The following is a 17352-nucleotide window of genomic DNA, read 5'->3' as shown; positions in this document are numbered from 1 at the left end:
GGAAGACAGCTGGGACACACCCGAGGCAGCCCGGGTTTGAGAATTCTGGAGTGTGGGGAGATGGGAGGTTTCCGGGAGGGGTGGAGCATGAGAGAGGAGGAGGAGGAGGAGAGGAAGATGAGGGAGCCGCAGGGGGCCCAATCCAGTGGGGCTCCCACGACATCCCAGTTGAAGGAGCCCCTCCACTCTGATTCCCAGGGCCTCTGGTTCTTCCAGGAACCCCCTCACCGGGAGCACAGACAATGGCACCCCTGCTTTTTGGGTCACACCCAGTGATGCACAGGGGTTACTCCTGGCTCATGCACTCAGGGGACCATATGGGATGCTGGGAATCAAACCCAGGTCAGCCGCGTGCAAGGCAAATGCCCTATGGCTCCAGCCCCAGCACCCCAGTTCTACCCAAGACCCGGTAAATTCCTTATCCCGGGCTGCCAGTCACTGTTCCCGCCGCCTCGTATTCCCTCCGCCTGGGGCTCTCCTGTAGACACGACACGGATCAGGCCAACCCCCCTCCGTGCCCCACCCCAGCTGACCTCAGCAGTGTCAGAAGCTAAGTGGGGGTCGGGGGTCCTCTGCCTCCTTAGACTGAGACATGAAGTGGTCTTGGTGGGTGGGAACAAAGATGCTAACAATGACCGGTCAGAGCTGCCCCCTCTCCGCCTCTGACCCACCCTCCAAAATTTCGGCGGGGGACAGAGTCACACCTACACACCGGCTCCCACAGTCCCTAGAGGGTCAGCCACGTCGCGGGGTGGGGACACCCCAAGCCGGAGCCGTCACATGGATAAAGGAGGAGGGGAAGAGGACGCAGTTCAGAATGGAGCCGTTGGCCCCGGTCGGGGACAGTGGACGTGACAGAGCCAAGGACTCTGCCCCCTACCCGTGTCCTGGGTGACTCCCGGGGCCAAATCCTTCCAACCGCCAGGCTTGGCTGTGAGCGGACCCAGCGCCCTCCGCTGCGCCCGGGACCCAGAGATGCTGAAGCCTCGGGCAAAGAGGGAGGGAGGCACGCAGGCAGGGGCGCGGCCCGGAGCAGGGCCGGCGGGCGGCGGGGCGGCGCCCCGAGGTGGCCGAAGGGATGAAACAGCTCCAGGGTGTCTTGACTAAGGGGGTTGCGGGGGCTAAGATATCCAGGCGTTACACCTCCCAGTGACGGACACTGAGGTCCAGAGGCCATTTTCCAACTTTCCAACGGAGTCCTGGTTAACTGGCTCTCAGGTAACTCCGCTGGGGCCTCCCCGAAGCAGCTTTCGGTGAAAGGATGCGCCGAAAGGTACCAGGGACCCCCCGGGGCTGTGCGCACCTCGCGGGGCGGGCAGGTGCGAGTGTCTCCCGCCCCGCTCCGCACCCCCAGTCCAACATCAGCCCCGCGGGGCTTCCCGCGCCGCATCCCTGCGCGCTGCATCCCCGCGCCCCGCCACTCACCTGGCCCGCACACCTGGCTGGGGTTCTCGCGGCGCCGGGCGCTCGGGCCGAGTCCGCGCCTGGACGGGGCGGGCCGCCACCTCCCCGCCTCCCAGCACCGCCCCGCGCCCGCCCCCAGCCGCCTCCTCGGCCCGAGGCTCCCACGGAGGGAGACGGAGGCCGGCGGAGCGGGGATGGGTTGGAGTGGGGTGCGCCGTGGGGCGGCGAGGGAGAGAGAGCAAGGTCGTGGGAGCCTGGTCTTGCCCGCACAGCCTGTCCCCAGACCCCGGAACCGGTTTTCTCCACCCACCTACCGGCCGTTCTCCCCTTTCCGATTTCCCGCCCCTCCCCTCCCCTTCCCACGCCGGCTGGCCCCGGGGAACCCTCTCCCCCAGGCCTTCAGGCCGGCTGGCCTTGGCCGAGCAGAGCTGACAACTGTTACAAATGGAACTGGTCCTCCACCTCACCTCCGCCTCTGCAAACACCCCTCCCCCCTCCCAAGGGCCTCGGAACCAGGCTGCGTGGGAACCTCACTGGGAAGTGTTTTAGCCTAAGGCCACACCAGAGGGACCCTCATCTAAACGAGGCATCCCTGAAGTGAGGGGAAACGGGACCGGAGGGCACCCGGGACGGAGATGGAAGCAACGCAGCCCGCCAAGGCACTTCAGAAGAAGCTTGCCTTGTTTGCCGCTGACCCGGGTTGGTTCCTCGGCATCCCGTATGGTTCCCTAAACACTGCCAGGAGTAATTCCTGAGTGGAGAGCCAAGGAGTAACCCTTGAGCATCACCAGGCGTGGCCCCCAGACAAAAATAAATGAAAATAAAGCAGTAATAGCAAGAAATAGTACAGGAGTTACGCTACACTTGTCTTGCAAATGGCTTAACCAGTGTGATCCCCAGCACCACATGTGGTCCCGAGTACTGCCAGGAGTGAGCCCTGAGCACAGAACAGGAGCAGCCAGTGCCAGGTGTGGGGCTCACCCCTATTTATTTTGGGCTTGCGGGGGCCACACATGGCAGTGCTCAGGGGCTATTCCTGGCTCTGTGGTCAGGAATGACCCCTGGTAGTGCTTAGGGGACTGCTTATGGGACCACATGCAGGGCCGGCCCCATGCTAAGCAAGCACCTTAGTTTCTGTAGTGTCTCTCTAGCCCTGGAGACGAGTCTCTGGGGAGAGGTGCCCTGGTGCTCAGGGGCTGTTCCTGATTCTGTGCTCAAGAGTGCCCCCTGGCGGTGCTGGAAGACATATGTGGTGAGGGAATTCAGAACCATGTCAACCAGCGCCTACTCTCCTGGATATGAGTTTTATTTTTTTAAATTTTGTTTTGGGGCCTTCCAAACAGTGTTCAGAGAACCTCAGGGACCACTCTTGGTAATTAGACAACTGGGCTAGATGGTTCTTCCTGAGGCCCAATGATACAATACTGCTCAAGTTATGCTGGGGGCTACAAGGACCCCCAAGGTGGTATTCTGGGGCTCCCCTGATATCCTTGGGGATACCTTATGGTGTTGGTGTTAGGTCCTGTGCATGCAAGACGTCCCTCTGACCCATGGAACCCAGCTATGTTACTTTTAATAGTTTCATCTCACCAAAGTTTTATATACACCCATACACACACACGCACGCACACACACGTACACACACAAACGCACAATCAATAATCACTTCAGTTTACAATTCATTTTATCTAGTTCATTAAATACAAGCAATTTTTCTTGACTTAAAACCTGAGTCCAGATGATGTAGGGTATGACACAAGCATTTCACATGTGCACATGCACCAGGGTCCAGCTGCCCGGCCTGATTTCCTCCCTCTGGAGCTGGGCCTCCTCCTGGACTGAGCTTGGGAGCAGCCCTGGGAGTCTGGGTAGTGCAGGGAGAAGGGCGTGGTCAGGCTCGGTGGTTGCTTCTTCCTCCAAGGAGGTGTGGACAGGAGTGGCGGTTGGCTCTGAGTGGTGAGCAGAAGGATCCGGCAGGCACCACTGTTGTTGGCGGGTTTGAGAGCCACCCATGCCTCCAACCCGACGTTGAACATTCACCCAGATGGATGGCCAAGTGGTAGGTTCTAGGGACCTGGGGCTGTTAGTACCCCACCACTCCCTCCTGGAGTTCACGTTCAAGGAGAAAGAAGAGTTTGACCAGGGCAGGTGGGAGTATGGCAGGGACTGTGGTGGGGACACAGTTCGAAGGGTGGTGGCTCCAGACACCTCCTCACCCAGGTGCTCCTACATGAGCAAGCGCAGGAGTGGCCAGGCAGAGGGAAGCATGTCTAAGACTGGTACCTGGTTGGGGTCAGGCCAGAGATGCGAGGGGAGGTTCGTGGGTGAAGAACTCTTTCTCCGTTGACTTCCCGGGAGCACCAGTGCCTGGGAATATGTGTCCTAGGGCTTATCCGTGGGTTGAAGATCTCCACGGCCTCTGCTGCTCAGGGCCAAACTGTGCTCCTGATAGGAACGCTTCTGCTTAGAGGAATTATGATTTTTTTTTTCTGCTTGGGTCACACCCAGTGATGCTCAGGAATTACTCCTGACTCTACACTCAGGAATTACTCCTGGTGGTGCTTGGGGGAACATATGGGATGCTGGGGATTGAACCCAGGTTGGCTGCATGCAAGGCAAATGCCCTCCCGATTGTACCATCGCTCTGGCTCCAGAATTGTGATTCTTTGGCTTTGATCCTTCCGCTTAACTGTTCACAATATGCAGCCTTTGGGGGACTAAGAAGATGGGGCCTCCGTGTCCTCCGCTTCCCTGAGATCATTTCTCTAAGCCAAAGTGGCCTTTGGTTCTTCTAGTGTTTTCTTCTGGAGTTGAGACCTAGTGAATAGGAGAAGATGAGGAAAATAATTCCACCCAGTCCTCGTTCCAAGCTCAGACCGCTGAGCCTGGCAGGGAGAAATAGGAACTCTTGGAATAAAAGGGGCCAAGACCAAGACTGGCCCCGCTTTGAGGGTCCTGGGGGTCGATGGGCTGGTGAGTGAGTCTACCTGAGCGACTGGGCCTGTCGGAGGAAGTTTCTGGCCTTGGTGATCTCCTGGGCTAGACTCCTTAAATCATCCCCTTCAAACTGTGGCAACGTGGGATCCTTGAAAGGGAGGAAACAAGAAAGAAGTCAGTGTCATTCAGTGGCTGACCAGACCAGAAGTTCAAATGCTCAAGAGAAAGCTTTGGGGATCAGCCTGATGCAAGTCTCCCACCCCGGCAGGACCCCTAAGGGCCCCATCTCCCACCTAGGCAGTCCTTCTGAAAAGTGTGATGCTTGCAAAGGAGATGCTTGTGGGTCAGTGCGGGGGGTGCCAAGCCCCTAGAGTCTATGGACCTTGCTGACGTCAGTCCCTCTCTGCACGTCACGGCACAGAAAGGAAATATGTTCCTTTGCTCAGATTATTCAGGACAGTCTCTTCAACCTGTTCTCTACTGTTTTTTTTTTTTTGGTAGAATGCAGTCTTTCCCAGCCTTCTTCTTCTTCTCCCTTTTATATTTGGTTCTTTGGGGGCCAGACCCAGTGATGCTCAGGGCTGACTCCTGGCTCTGCACTCAGAATTACTCCTGGCGGTGCTTGGGGGACCATATGGGATGCCAGGAATTGAACTCGGGTTGGCCACGTGCAAGGCAAGCATCCTACCTGCTGTACTATATCGCTCTGGTCCCTTCTTTTTTTAAAAAAAAATGAAGATGGCAACCAGTGAAATTCCAGAGTCTAGCCTTAAAAGCACCCTTCCTATAATTAGTGAGATAATCCACGAAAGGAACGAAGCACCCCCTTCTCGCCAGCCACAGCAGCAGGAACAGCTTATTCTCAACCAGAGGATGACCATCTGACTTGAGCTAACCTGAACGATGTCATCAAATCTGTTTTCCTGTGTTAGAAGAACACGAGAGAATTATGGTGACCGTCATTTGCTCTGTGCTCACTAGCATTTGTCCTATTTTACGCTAAAGGAGTGACCTGCACAAAGGAGTCAAAGGAGTCATGCCAACCACTTGATACCAGGGGCCAGAGAGACCGCCCAGGGGCAGGGCACATGCCTATCATGTGTGAGCCTCTGGGGGTGGGTCAGTCCCCATTGTGGGTGCCCCCGATCTAGCACTGCCAGCTGTAGCCCTGATGCCCCCACACTATCTTGATGCGTGGCCCTTATTAAAAATATTATGTTACAGCCTGTCACAGCAATCTTCACTCTCCTGAAAGAAAGATGGCATTTTGGTTGGCTGTGCTACTTGACGAATGAATGATCTGCAGAGGTCATAATCGACAGCACCATGTTCCCGATGGTATGCGTTTGTGCCTAGTTTTGCTTTCAGATGTGAAAGATTGGGTATGTGCCTCTTATTCCACCAGTACATCAGAGTTTGTACTTAAGGGCTCATTTAAATATCTGTGTTTCATGCATATAACTCGGGAAGACAGAAAAGCACAGGAATTAAAGTCTAAAGCTGAACACTTGGGTTGCTGGGCTCCTACTTTATTATTTATTTACCTAGCTAGTTGAGGGCTACACCCAGTGGTGCCCAGGACTCCTGGCTATGTGCTCAGGGATCACTCCTGGTGGTGTTTTGGGGGTTATATGTAGTACTGGAAATCAAACATAGGTCAACCATGTGCAAGGCAAGTGCCTCAATGGCACTGTATCTTTCAATTCCCTATTTTATCACATGGTCGAGTTTTTTATTTTATTAGTTTTTCAGGGGTGGGTGGGAATGGAGTGGGTTTGGGTCACACCAGCAGTGTTCCAAGCTTACTCCTGGCTCTGTGCTCAGGAGTCACATATTTTTTTCTTTTTTGGGCCACACTTGGCGATGCACAGAGGTTACTCCTGGCTCATACACTCAGGAATTACTCCTGGTGGTGCTCAGGGGACCATATGGATGCTGGGAATCGAATACCGGTCAGCTGCGTGGAAGGCAAATGACCTACTGCTATGCTATAGGGGCTGTGCTCCAGCCTCTCAGGAGTCACTTCTGATGAACTTAGGAGACCACATGGGATGCCAGAACTGAACCCGGGTTGACTGCATGCAAGACAGATAGATGCCTTACCTGCTATACTCTTTCTCGGCCCCTTGCTCGAATTTTAGACAATTTACTTTTGGTATTGGTTTGGGGCCACACCTGGCAGTGCTCATGGCTTATTCCTGGCTGTATGCTCAGGAATCACTCCTGGCAGATCACTCCTGGTAGGGCTCCATATGGGGTGCCAGGAATCACACCTGAGTCGACTACATGCAAGGCAAGTGCCCGACCTGCTATGCTACTGTTCTGGCCCCCAGGTGCGTTTTTATTTTATCTTTTATTTTGCTTTGGGGGCCACATCTGCCTGTGTTTAAGGCTGAGTTCTGGCTTTGCACTCAGGGATCACTCCTGGCAGTGCTCCAATCCTAGATCTTTCCTAGATGTTCTCTTAAACCTTACTGGGTTTACTCATTCAGCTGTTAGTCAGGGATAGTGAGGGTGGAGTAGATAGAATTTCGAGTTCTCCATGAACAGAAACTTTCTTGTCCCTAAATCTGGACCCAACCAGAGCCAGCTGCTTTCCCAACCTTGAGGCCAGTCAAATCGAAAGGGAGGCCAGCCGGGAAATACGGTCCAGGCCAGCGTCGGAATCTTTGGCCTAGAGAGATCTTTGCAGTGGGTAGGGAGAGACACAGCAGGTGGCATGCTATTGCGAGCAGGCTTGCAGCCCCACCACTCACCCCTTCCTCCATGAAGCCCCTGGTGAGCAGGCCGTGGATTTGGAGGACCGACTTCTCATTCACAGGGCAGTGGTAGCGCCCCCCGGTGAGGGCGGCTAGGCTTCTCAGGAACTTCATCTCTTCCCTAGGGGAGGAACAGCACGCTGGCAAGGTTCCTTTGAGCCTGCAGCCCAGGGGACCGCAGGTCTCATAAGGGACCTGGGGGCTCTGTGCCCCTGAGATTGCATGCAGTGGAGTGACCATGTTGGGGTCATTCAGCCCAGACTCCCCCCAACCCCCAAACACCACCCAGGCCCATTCTCCTGTTGGATGTCTCCACAGCACCTACTATGTGTTCATCTGGGAAGGGGTGTACTGGGATTTTTCCAAAGCAAGAGATGCCAGCCCCACACCCCAAGGGGGTGCTGGAATGATCCAGGTTGGAATAACCCCTAGTGGTTTTGAGTGTAAGAGTGTGTGTGAACTTCCTGTTTGTTTGCTTAAAGAAGGTAGATGTCTAGGGGCACTAAGTAAATTCGTGTGTGTGTGTGTGTGTGTGTGGTGTAAGGTCAAATCTGGTGATGCTGCTCAGGCCTTACTCCCAGCTCCACACTCAGGGATTACTCCTGGCAGTGCTCAGGGGACCCTATGGGAATGCCAGGGATTGAACCTGGTTCGGTCACAAGCAGGGCAAGTGCCCTCCTGCTGTACAATCACTCTGGTCCCTACGTAATTTCTTTTCTGAAAAATGGATGTGGTGGGAAAATCGATTTGGGAGCCTCTACTTGAGACAGAGGGAAATGCTTATCAATCATCACAGCTTTCCTGAGGATATTCTAGTGCCTTCTCTTCCTGTAGGAACCGATTCTCTCTTGCTGCACACATGTTCTTCCGTGGGGATCATTGATGAAAATAACCAGCACAATGCATCTTTACCACCTCCCCATAAATATTCACAAAAGTGCCCCCCCCCCCGAAGAAAAAGAGTGAACAGGAGGGAAAACGCATCATGTGACTGTGGGAATCTGTGCAAAGCCATTTCCCCAGTGGAGACCATCAGGAGCGTGGGCCCAGAGTTAGAGCAGGGAGAGGTAACCCTTCCCTCTGGGCTACACCTTCTGGATTTTCTAGTTTCGTTCTTTTCTTTTCTTTCCTTTCTTCTCTCTCTCTTTCTTCCTTTCCTTCTTTCTTTCTCTTCCTTCCTTCCTTCCTTCCTTCCTCTTTCTTTCTTTCTTTCTTTCTTTCTTTCTTTCTTTCTTTCTTTCTTTCTTTTTCTCTTTATCTTTCTTCCTTCCTTTTTTCTTTCTCTCTCTTTCTCTCCCTCCCTCTCTCCCTCCCTTCCTTCCTTCCTTCCTTCCTTCCTTCCTTCCTTCCTTCCTTTCCTTTCCTTACCTTTCCTTTCCTTCTTTTTTTGTATGTGTTTTGGTGGTGCTCAGGGGTTTCTCCTGGCTCCGCACTCAGGAATTATCCCTAGTGTTGCTTAGGGGACCATATGGGATGCCAGAGACCGAACCCCGGTTGGCCGCATGTAATTTCTGGTACAGTGGCTTGGCCCTGGGATCGAGCAGAATCTAATGTGAGCCTCTGGGTTAGGTGAGAAGCTCAGACTTGGGGCCCCAGGGAAGGACCCCAACTTCACCATTTTCCCCTACCCACCTGGCAGAGCAGTTGAGGGAGATGGTGTGGACTTTGATGTCTCTTTCCTCCTTGAGTCTTTGGACTGTCCTGAGGACCAGGCTGCAGCTGGTGTCGGGCTTCCCATCTGTCAGGAGGTACAAGGCCTGCACGTCCTGGAGGCTGAAAGCTTTCTGGAAGAACATAGCCCATGTCTGACTTTGGGGGTGGATCTCACCTTAAGGACACATCCAGTCACCTGGGAAAAGTGTGTGTGGGGTGTGTGTGTGTGTGTGTGTGTGTCTGGATGCCACTGACTTGTTCTTGAAGGCCCTGAGACTTCCCTTCAGCCTGCACAGCCCACTTCCTTGCTGGAGAACCCCAACCAAGTCACCGCATGTCACTGAGCCTTTGTGTTTCCCTGTCTCACTTCACCAGGAGAATCCTTACCTTACCGGGAAGGTGGGGATGAAGTCATTGTCAATTAAAAATAATTAAAAAAAATTTTTTTTTGCCCCACATCCAGCAGTGCTCAGGGCTTATTCCTGGCTCTGTGCTCAGGGCTTATTCCTGGCTCTGTGCTCAGGGATCACTCCTGGTGATGCTCAGGGCTTACTACTGGCTCTGTGCTCTGGGAGTGAACTCTGGGGGTGCTGGGGATCGAACCTGCTGCAATGTGCTGAGCCCCGGTGCTCTCTCCCCAGTCCTGCGAGAGACACTTCATGCTCATCTCAGGTACCGAATGATTACACGGTCCTGGATATGCCCTTTCACCCAATTCCCAGTTTCTTCTGAGACATGAGCCGATAAGTCCTCCCAGGGTCACTGGAGGAGTGAATGGCATGCCGGGAACCAAACCCAGGAGGGCCGCATGCCAGGCCAGCGCCTTACATGCTGTGCTATCTCTCTGGCCCCGAAGAGAATCTTTAAGTAAATTAAATGAACAAAAAGTTCTTTGTAATGCTGAAGCAGGGAGCACTATCAGGGACAGGGAGATAGTTCGAAGGGTCAGCGCATGTGCATGGGAGGTCTCTGATGGATCCCCAAGCACTGAGCTGGGAGTAGCTCCCATGCAGCACTTGATGGAAACTCCTGAATCCCCAGAATAAATAAGGAAAAGCATTGTGCCCTGTCACTGTGACAGGTGCCGGTGTCTGTGCTTGGCTATGGGGCTGAGCTCAGGGGTGCAACTTGCCAGTAAAGCTTCCAGGATGGAGGTGCTCCCCTGAGCACTCAGGTGGGCCACCCACTGCATAGCCTCACGGCAGGCGGCTTCTGTGGTCTTCACCAGCGTCTCCTGCCACAGCTGGAGGTCATCCGCGAAGCTGAGCAGATTAAAACTGGAGAGAAGAGGGCAGATCAGTGAGAAGGAGCCGGCGCGTGTGGCGTTTGGGGTCTCGTGCACCCAGACCGCTCGGGTCTGTCATGAGGACTCTCACAGCGAGCCTTGCAGCCCCTGGGATGGAACCGTGGCACCGAGAGTCAGGCGGATTCTGGAGGCGGGAAGGATGCATGTTAGTTTGTTTTATTCTGTTTTGGGGTCACACCTGGCGATGCTCAGGGCTTACTTCCTGGCTCTGGGCTCTGGGGGTGCTGGGGATCGAACTTGCTGCCCTGTGCCTGCGCCCCTGTGCTCCTTCCCCAGCCCTGAGACACTCCTGCTCATCTCAGCCACAAATAGTTACAAGGTCCTGGATGTGCTCTTTCACCCAACTTCTAGTTTCTTCTGAGAAATGAGACGGTAAGCCCGCATGGGGTCCCCGGGAGGAGTGAATGAAGTCACGCGGGGCAAGTGTGTGGCACCCAGAAAGTTCTTGATAGATGTTTACTGTCGAGAGGCGGGAGTGAGCCCCCACCTAGGACCAGCACGCTCTGCTGTCCTCTTGGAGGCAGGAGTGATAACACCCCTGCATCGCTGAAACTCGGGCCAGGGCTGCAGCGAGAGCACAATGGGGAGGGTTTTGTCTTGGATTTGGCGCCAACCTGGTTTCCCTCCCCGGCACCCCAGGTGATCCCCTGATCTCCTCCAGGAGGGATCCCTAATCATGGAGCCAGGAAAAACCCTGAGCACCGCTGGGTGTGATCCCAAAAACCAAAAAGAAAAAAAAAAAATGGGTCAGGGGCTGGGAGGAAAACGTGAAGGGCTGGAGTCTTGCCGGGCACGCCCAGGGGCTCTGACGCTCTCACCTGTCACAGTGCTCCCATGTCTCTCACCTGTCCCAGTGCTTCCGTGTCTCTCACCTGTCCCAGTGCTCCCACGCCTCTCACCTGTCCCAGTGCTCCCGCGCCTCTCACCTGTCACAGTGCTCCCGCGCCTCTCACCTGTCACAGTGCTCCCATGTCTCCCACCTGTCATAATGCTCCCGCGCCTCTCACCTGTCATAGTGCTCCATATCTCTCACCTGTCCCAGTGCTCCCACGCCTCTCACCTGTCACAGTGCTCTCATGTCTCTCACCTGTCACAGTGCTCCCATGTCTCTCACCTGTCATAGTGCTCCCACGCCTCTCACCTGTCACAGTGCGTGCGCAGCTGCTCCCAGATGAGCAGGACGAGCTCTGTCTTCACCTGCTGCAGGTGCGGGTCCATGGAGCCTGACGTGTCCAGCAGGATGCACACTCTATTCTCCAGGATGGCGCCAAACATCCGGCGACTCCCTGCTCCGTGGTGGGCCGGGGAGGGCAGCAAGGGCATGAAGGGTCGCCCACGCCATGGCTCCCTCACCGGTTGTCTAGACCCTGGGAACTGGTGTTGTCAAAGGGGCTGGCAGTGAGGGGCAAGCCAGGTCAGTGCGGGCGCTGGGGAGATGATCACTCTGGCTCCTGATTCAATTTTTCTTTTCCCTTTCTTTTTGGCGGGGAGGGATGTTCACACCCAGTGATGCTCGGGGCTTTTCCTGGCTCCGTGCTCAGGGATCACTCCGCAGATACTGTGCGCTCAAGGGCTTGGGGGCCTGTTGACGCCCCTACCATCTCCCAGCCCCCCCGGTGGAGAGCAGCCCTTGTCTGTTGGAAGCCAAACTCACGGGTCTATGATGTGACCTCTAGGCCCTTGGGAAAGAGGCCACAGTGTCTGGTGGACGGATCAGACATGACTCAGGCCTGAGGCCCACACACTGCCCCCCTCCGGCCTCTGCTCTGCTTCACCTGGGGCTCCTGGCCCCCTCAGAGTCTCTCAAAAATTCATTCTCTGGGGCCAAAGAGATAGTACAGTGGGTAGGGTATTTGCCTTGCACACAGTCAACCCAAGTTCGATCTCTGGCATACCATATGATTCCCCCAAGCACCGTCAGGAGTGATTCCTGGGTGCAGAGCCAGGAGTAACATCTGAGCATCGTTGGGTGTGGCCCAAAAAAGAAAAAAAAATTGTTTCTCTGCCCCAGGCCATGCATTATTTTCTCCAGGCTAGACGGCACCCAGTGGGCCTAATCCTGGGGGGCCGGGATTGGGGGGCAGGGGTGTCTCTAGAAAACAGATCCTGCTCCGGTTTCCCGTGTGACTCTCCTTCCTGTCCCAAAGCCCCGCCACCCTCTCACCGCTTTTGGCCCAGTCTCCTGGACCTCGTTCTTCAGACCCTGCTGGGCACAGCCCACCCTCCCCTTGGGTACCACCTGCTCTCCTTCGCCCTGGTGCTCTCTATAAGAAAAACGAAGGGGTTTCAGCCCCGTGGGGATCCCTGCCATGTGGGCAGCTTTGTGGGTCCCCATCGACAGGACCTGCAGATTCTAGAGATTGAGGTGTTAGGTGCTGCCTAGGAAGGCAAGGCCTGGAAGATGGCCAAGCAGCGGGCCGGAAGGGCAGGGCTGGCCCTGGGGTATGCTTTTTGGCCCCTGGTCCATTTTTCTGTGCCCCAAGCTCAGAAGCTCTGATCTATCTCCTCCTGGTCTAATTTCTGACCTGAATGTCTGTAAGTTCCTGGTGTGGAAGGACTCAGGTCCCCGAGGCCCTGTCCCCCCTGCTCCCAACCCCTGCCAGTCTCCAACCAGCAGTTGGCTCACCGGACAGCAGCCACTGCAGCCGCTGGACGTAGCGCCTGGTCAGCTTCTCCAGGCAGGCGATGTACGCTTCCATCTCCCTGAGCGTGCAGCGGCTGTGCTTCACTGTGCCCTGCACGAAGGCAAATTCCCCCCATCAGCTATTTCTTCAGTTTCCCCTGTGTGCTCCTCCCACCAACTTCATTTACTTATTTATTTTGGCTTGGGGGCCACACCCAGCGGTGCTCAGGGCTCAGTCCTGGCTCTGTGCTCAGGGATAACTCTTGGTGGTGCTGTGGGTGGAACCTGGCTTGGCTGCATGCAAGGCAAGCGTCCCCCTTTCCCCCGCATCCCGCCCCACTGTTCTAGCTCTGCAGCCTCCAAAGTGTTTGAATCCATTGTGGTTCGTAATGTCCAAAACATCTGTTCAGCACACATTTTTTTTGTGTGTTTAAAAGCTTTACCCCCTTTATTTTTAAATTTTCATTTATTTTTATGGAGGGGTGTTGGGAGGGGACTTAACCAGCGATGTTCAAGGGTTACACCTGGCTTTGCACTCAGGAATCACTCCAGGCAGCTCTCTGGGACCATATGGAATGCAAGGCAAGTGCCTTACCTTGCTCTGCCTGCTCTCCCTGTTCTTTACTAAAGGACTAGACTGATGGTTTTATGGCAAATGTGGCCACTACAAGAATAAAAACCAGGAGGCTGCAGACAGTACAGAGGGTAGGACACTATCCTTGCAAGTGGCAGACCTGGATTCGATCCCTGGCATCCAATATGGTCCCCTGAACACCACTGATCACCACTCAGTGATCCCTGAGTGTAGAGCCAGGAGTAAGCCCTGAGCATCACCAAAAGCTATGACCCAAAAGCCAACAGAAAAACAAAGCAAACAAATGAATAGAAAGCACATCTCTCAATTTTACAATCGAAACTGTTTAACAGTGAAATGAAAGATCCAAAAATTTCAAACGAAATGTTGACCTCAAGGGGAACAACTTGAAGATACCATAAGATGTTTCTGATGGGCAATTGTAAATTCCTTGGTTAGTTTTAGTTTTCTGCTTTTCTCTTATGATGATAATGTGGCCTAAGAAGCCTGAGGGAAAATGGGATTTTTCAAAAAAGAATGCTTACATTTTAATCGTCACTAAATTTTTACCGTAATGTTTTTGTTCCCTTATCAAAGAAAAGAAAAAAGACATGACCACAAAACCAGAAAATAGAGATGAGAACCCCTTCAGTTCCTGTTTCATTGCTAACAGATCATCATCGGTATCGGGGATGATCTGCATATTAAGTGAATCCTTTGGCCACTGCTTTTGCTTTGACATCAGAATAAGCCCTCCTAACCCTGGAGTGTGGCCTCAGGTTACCTGAGGGTCTGATTTTTGTTTATTTGTCTGGGGGTCACACCTGGCAGTGCTCAGGATTTACTCCTGACTCTGCACTCCGGGATCACTTCTAGCAGGTTCAGGGGACCTTATGGGGTACCAGGGATCGAACCTGGGTCTGCCTTATGCAATGCAGGCACCTTACCCACTGTACTATCACTCTGGCCCCCTTTGAGGATCTGATTTTCTTTCATTCTCTTTTCTACCTTTTAAAAAAAATTGGGGGTGGGGCATACCCAGTGATGCTCAGGGCTTACTTCTGACTCTGCTCAGGAATTACTCCTGGTGCTTCTTGGAGAGTAGTACAGGATGCTGGGGACCAAATTTGGGTCAGACACATGCAAGGTAAGCACCTTCCCTGCTGCGCTATTGCTCTGGCCCTCTTTTATTCATTTTGGAGGGGGGAGGTTAGGGACTACTCCCCGTGGTGCCTAGGGATTACTCCTGGCTCTGTACTCACAAGTGACTCCTGGTAGTATATGGGGGAATGGGTTACCTTGCATCATACTTTCAGTGTTTTTTTTTTTTAATTTTTTTGACGTTTATTCCACAGATTTGACGAAACCACTGCCTGTGGGGGAATTTTGTTGTTCTCAGAAACTCCTGTCCATACAACTCAAAGAATACTCCCTAGCGTGCTCTGCCCTTCTTGGGTGAGAAGAGGGAAACAAGAGCTCATGACTTACATTGATTTTTATGCTGGGCAGGATACTGCAGTGTTTGGCCGATGCTGAACTTTGTGTGGTATTTTGATGAGTGCAGTTGGGACCGATGTGTTTGGAGATCTCCATCCTCAGTTTCTTGAGCCCATAATTTGCTAGCCACTTGGAATAAAGGAAAGAAGCGTTAGCTTCAATAAGCCCAGCTTAACGGGAAACTTGTCTGACTCTTCTCTTTAAATCTCATGTTTGGAATCTGTCTTGCATTTGAAAGGTGGTTTTCTTAGTTCTAAGAACATAGATCACATGCATATTCCTGCCCTGGTGCTCGGGGAGACACAGGGAATGCGGGTGACTGGGAACATCATCTACTGAGTACCTACCAGTCCCTGATCTAAACAGTGACAAGTCCCTATCTCCAGTTCAATCCTCACACACTAAGTTTGAATAAAAATCCCTGATAGATCTTAAATTCAGATTCAATACCACTTAAGATCATCTCCATCCCTTTGTCCCAGTGAGAGAGCCAAAGGTGGGCAGAACTTAATCCACGGGAGCATGGTATCCTGGCCTAGGCCAGTCAGAACCAAGAAACCTTCAGTGATTGGCCGTGGGGAGAAATGTGTGTTGTCTTCTGGAATGATGGAGAAGGGGTATTTCTTGCATGCAACTACAAACTACAATTTGCTTGAGACAAAGTTTGTTTTGGTTCTATTAGAGAGATATCATCACCTTCATTTGACCAGTGAGTGAATGTAGGCAAGTGATTTGCCCAAACCTAGTGTCTGAGTGGGTTTGGAACTTTTCCCAACCCGCCATGGAAGCAGACATTCTAAATATGTTTGTCCTTGTTTCCAAACATGTCCACCCTCCTGGGTCTAGACACAATGGGGGGAGTGGGCAGATTCTGTGCCAGCGCAGGGACTGATGCAGATGGTTTACCTCTCGGCTCGAGCAGACTGTATCTCTTTTGGGCAAGTTGAGGGAAGACATGGACCTTGATCTTCTGATGCTCCTTCCCAGAGGGTACTTCTTATACACCGCGCCTGGGGCAAAGAGTAAGGTCACCTTATATACTTGTCATCCTTCCCCTCCATTGCGACCCACATTTTTGTGAGTTTTGGGTTACACCCACTGGTCCTTGGGGTTGCTTTCTGCAATGCTCACTCCTGGTGATGGTTTTTTTCTTTCTTTTGGGGTCATACCTGGCGATACTCAGGACTTACTCCTGGCTCTGAGCTCAGGAATCATTCCGCGGTGCTCAGGGGACCATATGGGATGCCGGGGATAGAATCCTGGTGATGTTAAGGAGACCACATGGCTCTAGGAACTAAACCCAGGGCTCCCGCTGGCAAAACATGCATCCCATCCCTTTAAGCCATCTTCTGGCCCCTCCATTACCCCTCTCACCCCACTCCCTTTGGAGTTAATTTCTCTGTCACTTGGGTCAGCTGTTAAAATTCCCCAGGTGCATTCACTGAGTGATTAGGAGGCGATTAAAGAGTGATCCCTCTGGTGCCCTTCTCCACATCACTGCAAAGTAGCAGGCCTCGGCCATGCATCAAGCTGGCCTGGCACAGCCCTGGCCTCTCTCTCCAGTGTGTGGAGCCCAAGTGCTGGGTCTGCAGAACCCAGAGGTTTGGGCACGTCCATTCTCTGCACCCCGGTGCCCTGAGGTCAGGTCTGCTCTGGAGAATGCTTATGCCAGTTCCCTACCGTGATCTTCCTGCTGTTGAAGACCTCAAAGACCACAGACTGGAGGGGTCACCAACTTACCCACGCTGTTCCCCAGCTCTGTGTAAAACAGTAAGAGCGAGGTCTCTGCTGCCCTTGATTGGCTCTTCTTCCTCCGCTCCGCAGGCCTTTCAGGCCCCACCCGGACAGTTGCTAAAGGACATGTGAACCAGTGGCTGATGGGAGTGCTTTCCGCACCCCATCTCATGCTCCCTCTGCGCCCCCCAGTTTGCAAAGGGGTCATGTAGGACACAGAGACAGGAGGAAGCAAAGATTACCTATGGCAATGACCTGATTGTTGCATGCTTGGTTTATTTGTTATGATTATTTTGGGGTTTGGAGCCACATCCAGAGGTGCTCAGGGCCCATTCCTAGCTCTGTGACCTCTGGCAGTGCTTGGGGACCCTAGGCAGTGCCAGGAGTCAAACTGGGGTTGGCTGCATGCAAGGCAAGTATCTTGCTTCCTTGGTGCGTGATCAAGAATCAACAGCATTGAACATTTCATGTCTGTCATTATCGATTCTGCTGCCCCACCCCAGCCCGAGGCCAGCCCTATGTTACCTGGAGGGGCACCTGCTTTGTTGTGTGGGCACCATATCAAGGTTTTCCAGGGGGGGCTTTTCCTTCTGTCAGGGCTGTCTTGAATGTTCTAGAAAACAGACCATCTTTCCCATCAGAGACCCATTTTTTCAGGAGGAGACCAGCCTCAATCTGTCCATCAGGTACTCTTCCAGAAGCTGTCCTTGGGGGCGGAGGTTTGCCCTTCTCCTGTGGAAGATTCTGAGAAGGCTTGGGGGTTTGAGGTGAATGCAAGAGTATGTGTGTGTGTGTGTGTGTGTGTGTGTGTGTGTGTGAGAGAGAGAGAGAGAGAGAAAGAGAGAGAGAGAGAGACAGAGACAGA

The 17352-nt window shown here is 53.4% G+C and overlaps 2 protein-coding genes across 2 annotated transcripts in view; both read right to left on the bottom strand.

The window, feature by feature from the left end:
- POLR3E (RNA polymerase III subunit E) overlaps positions 1 to 17352 on the bottom strand; it is a 282521-nt gene that overhangs the window by 115900 nt on the left and 149269 nt on the right. The gene's annotated exons all lie outside the window — the stretch shown is intronic.
- Positions 4115 to 17352, bottom strand: part of VWA3A (von Willebrand factor A domain containing 3A) — a 58453-nt gene continuing 45215 nt past the window's right edge. The window contains exons 21-31 of the mRNA XM_056138808.1: positions 17013 to 17100; positions 16494 to 16604; positions 15660 to 15763; positions 14745 to 14882; positions 12686 to 12794; positions 11201 to 11345; positions 9882 to 10030; positions 8733 to 8880; positions 7098 to 7221; positions 4392 to 4489; positions 4115 to 4221 (exon numbers count right to left, since the gene is read on the bottom strand). Coding sequence (XP_055994783.1) covers positions 4170 to 4221; positions 4392 to 4489; positions 7098 to 7221; positions 8733 to 8880; positions 9882 to 10030; positions 11201 to 11345; positions 12686 to 12794; positions 14745 to 14882; positions 15660 to 15763; positions 16494 to 16604; positions 17013 to 17100 — 1266 coding nt within the window. The 3' untranslated portion in view covers positions 4115 to 4169. The remainder of the gene's footprint in view (positions 4222 to 4391; positions 4490 to 7097; positions 7222 to 8732; positions 8881 to 9881; positions 10031 to 11200; positions 11346 to 12685; positions 12795 to 14744; positions 14883 to 15659; positions 15764 to 16493; positions 16605 to 17012; positions 17101 to 17352) is intronic.

The sequence above is a fragment of the Sorex fumeus genome, unplaced genomic scaffold (assembly GCF_029834395.1).
Source record: "Sorex fumeus unplaced genomic scaffold, SorFum_2.1 ptg000130l, whole genome shotgun sequence".
Classification (NCBI taxonomy): Eukaryota; Metazoa; Chordata; class Mammalia; order Eulipotyphla; family Soricidae; genus Sorex; species Sorex fumeus.
Note: the sequence above shows the minus strand (reverse complement) of the source record. Positions and strands in the feature narration are given on the sequence as shown.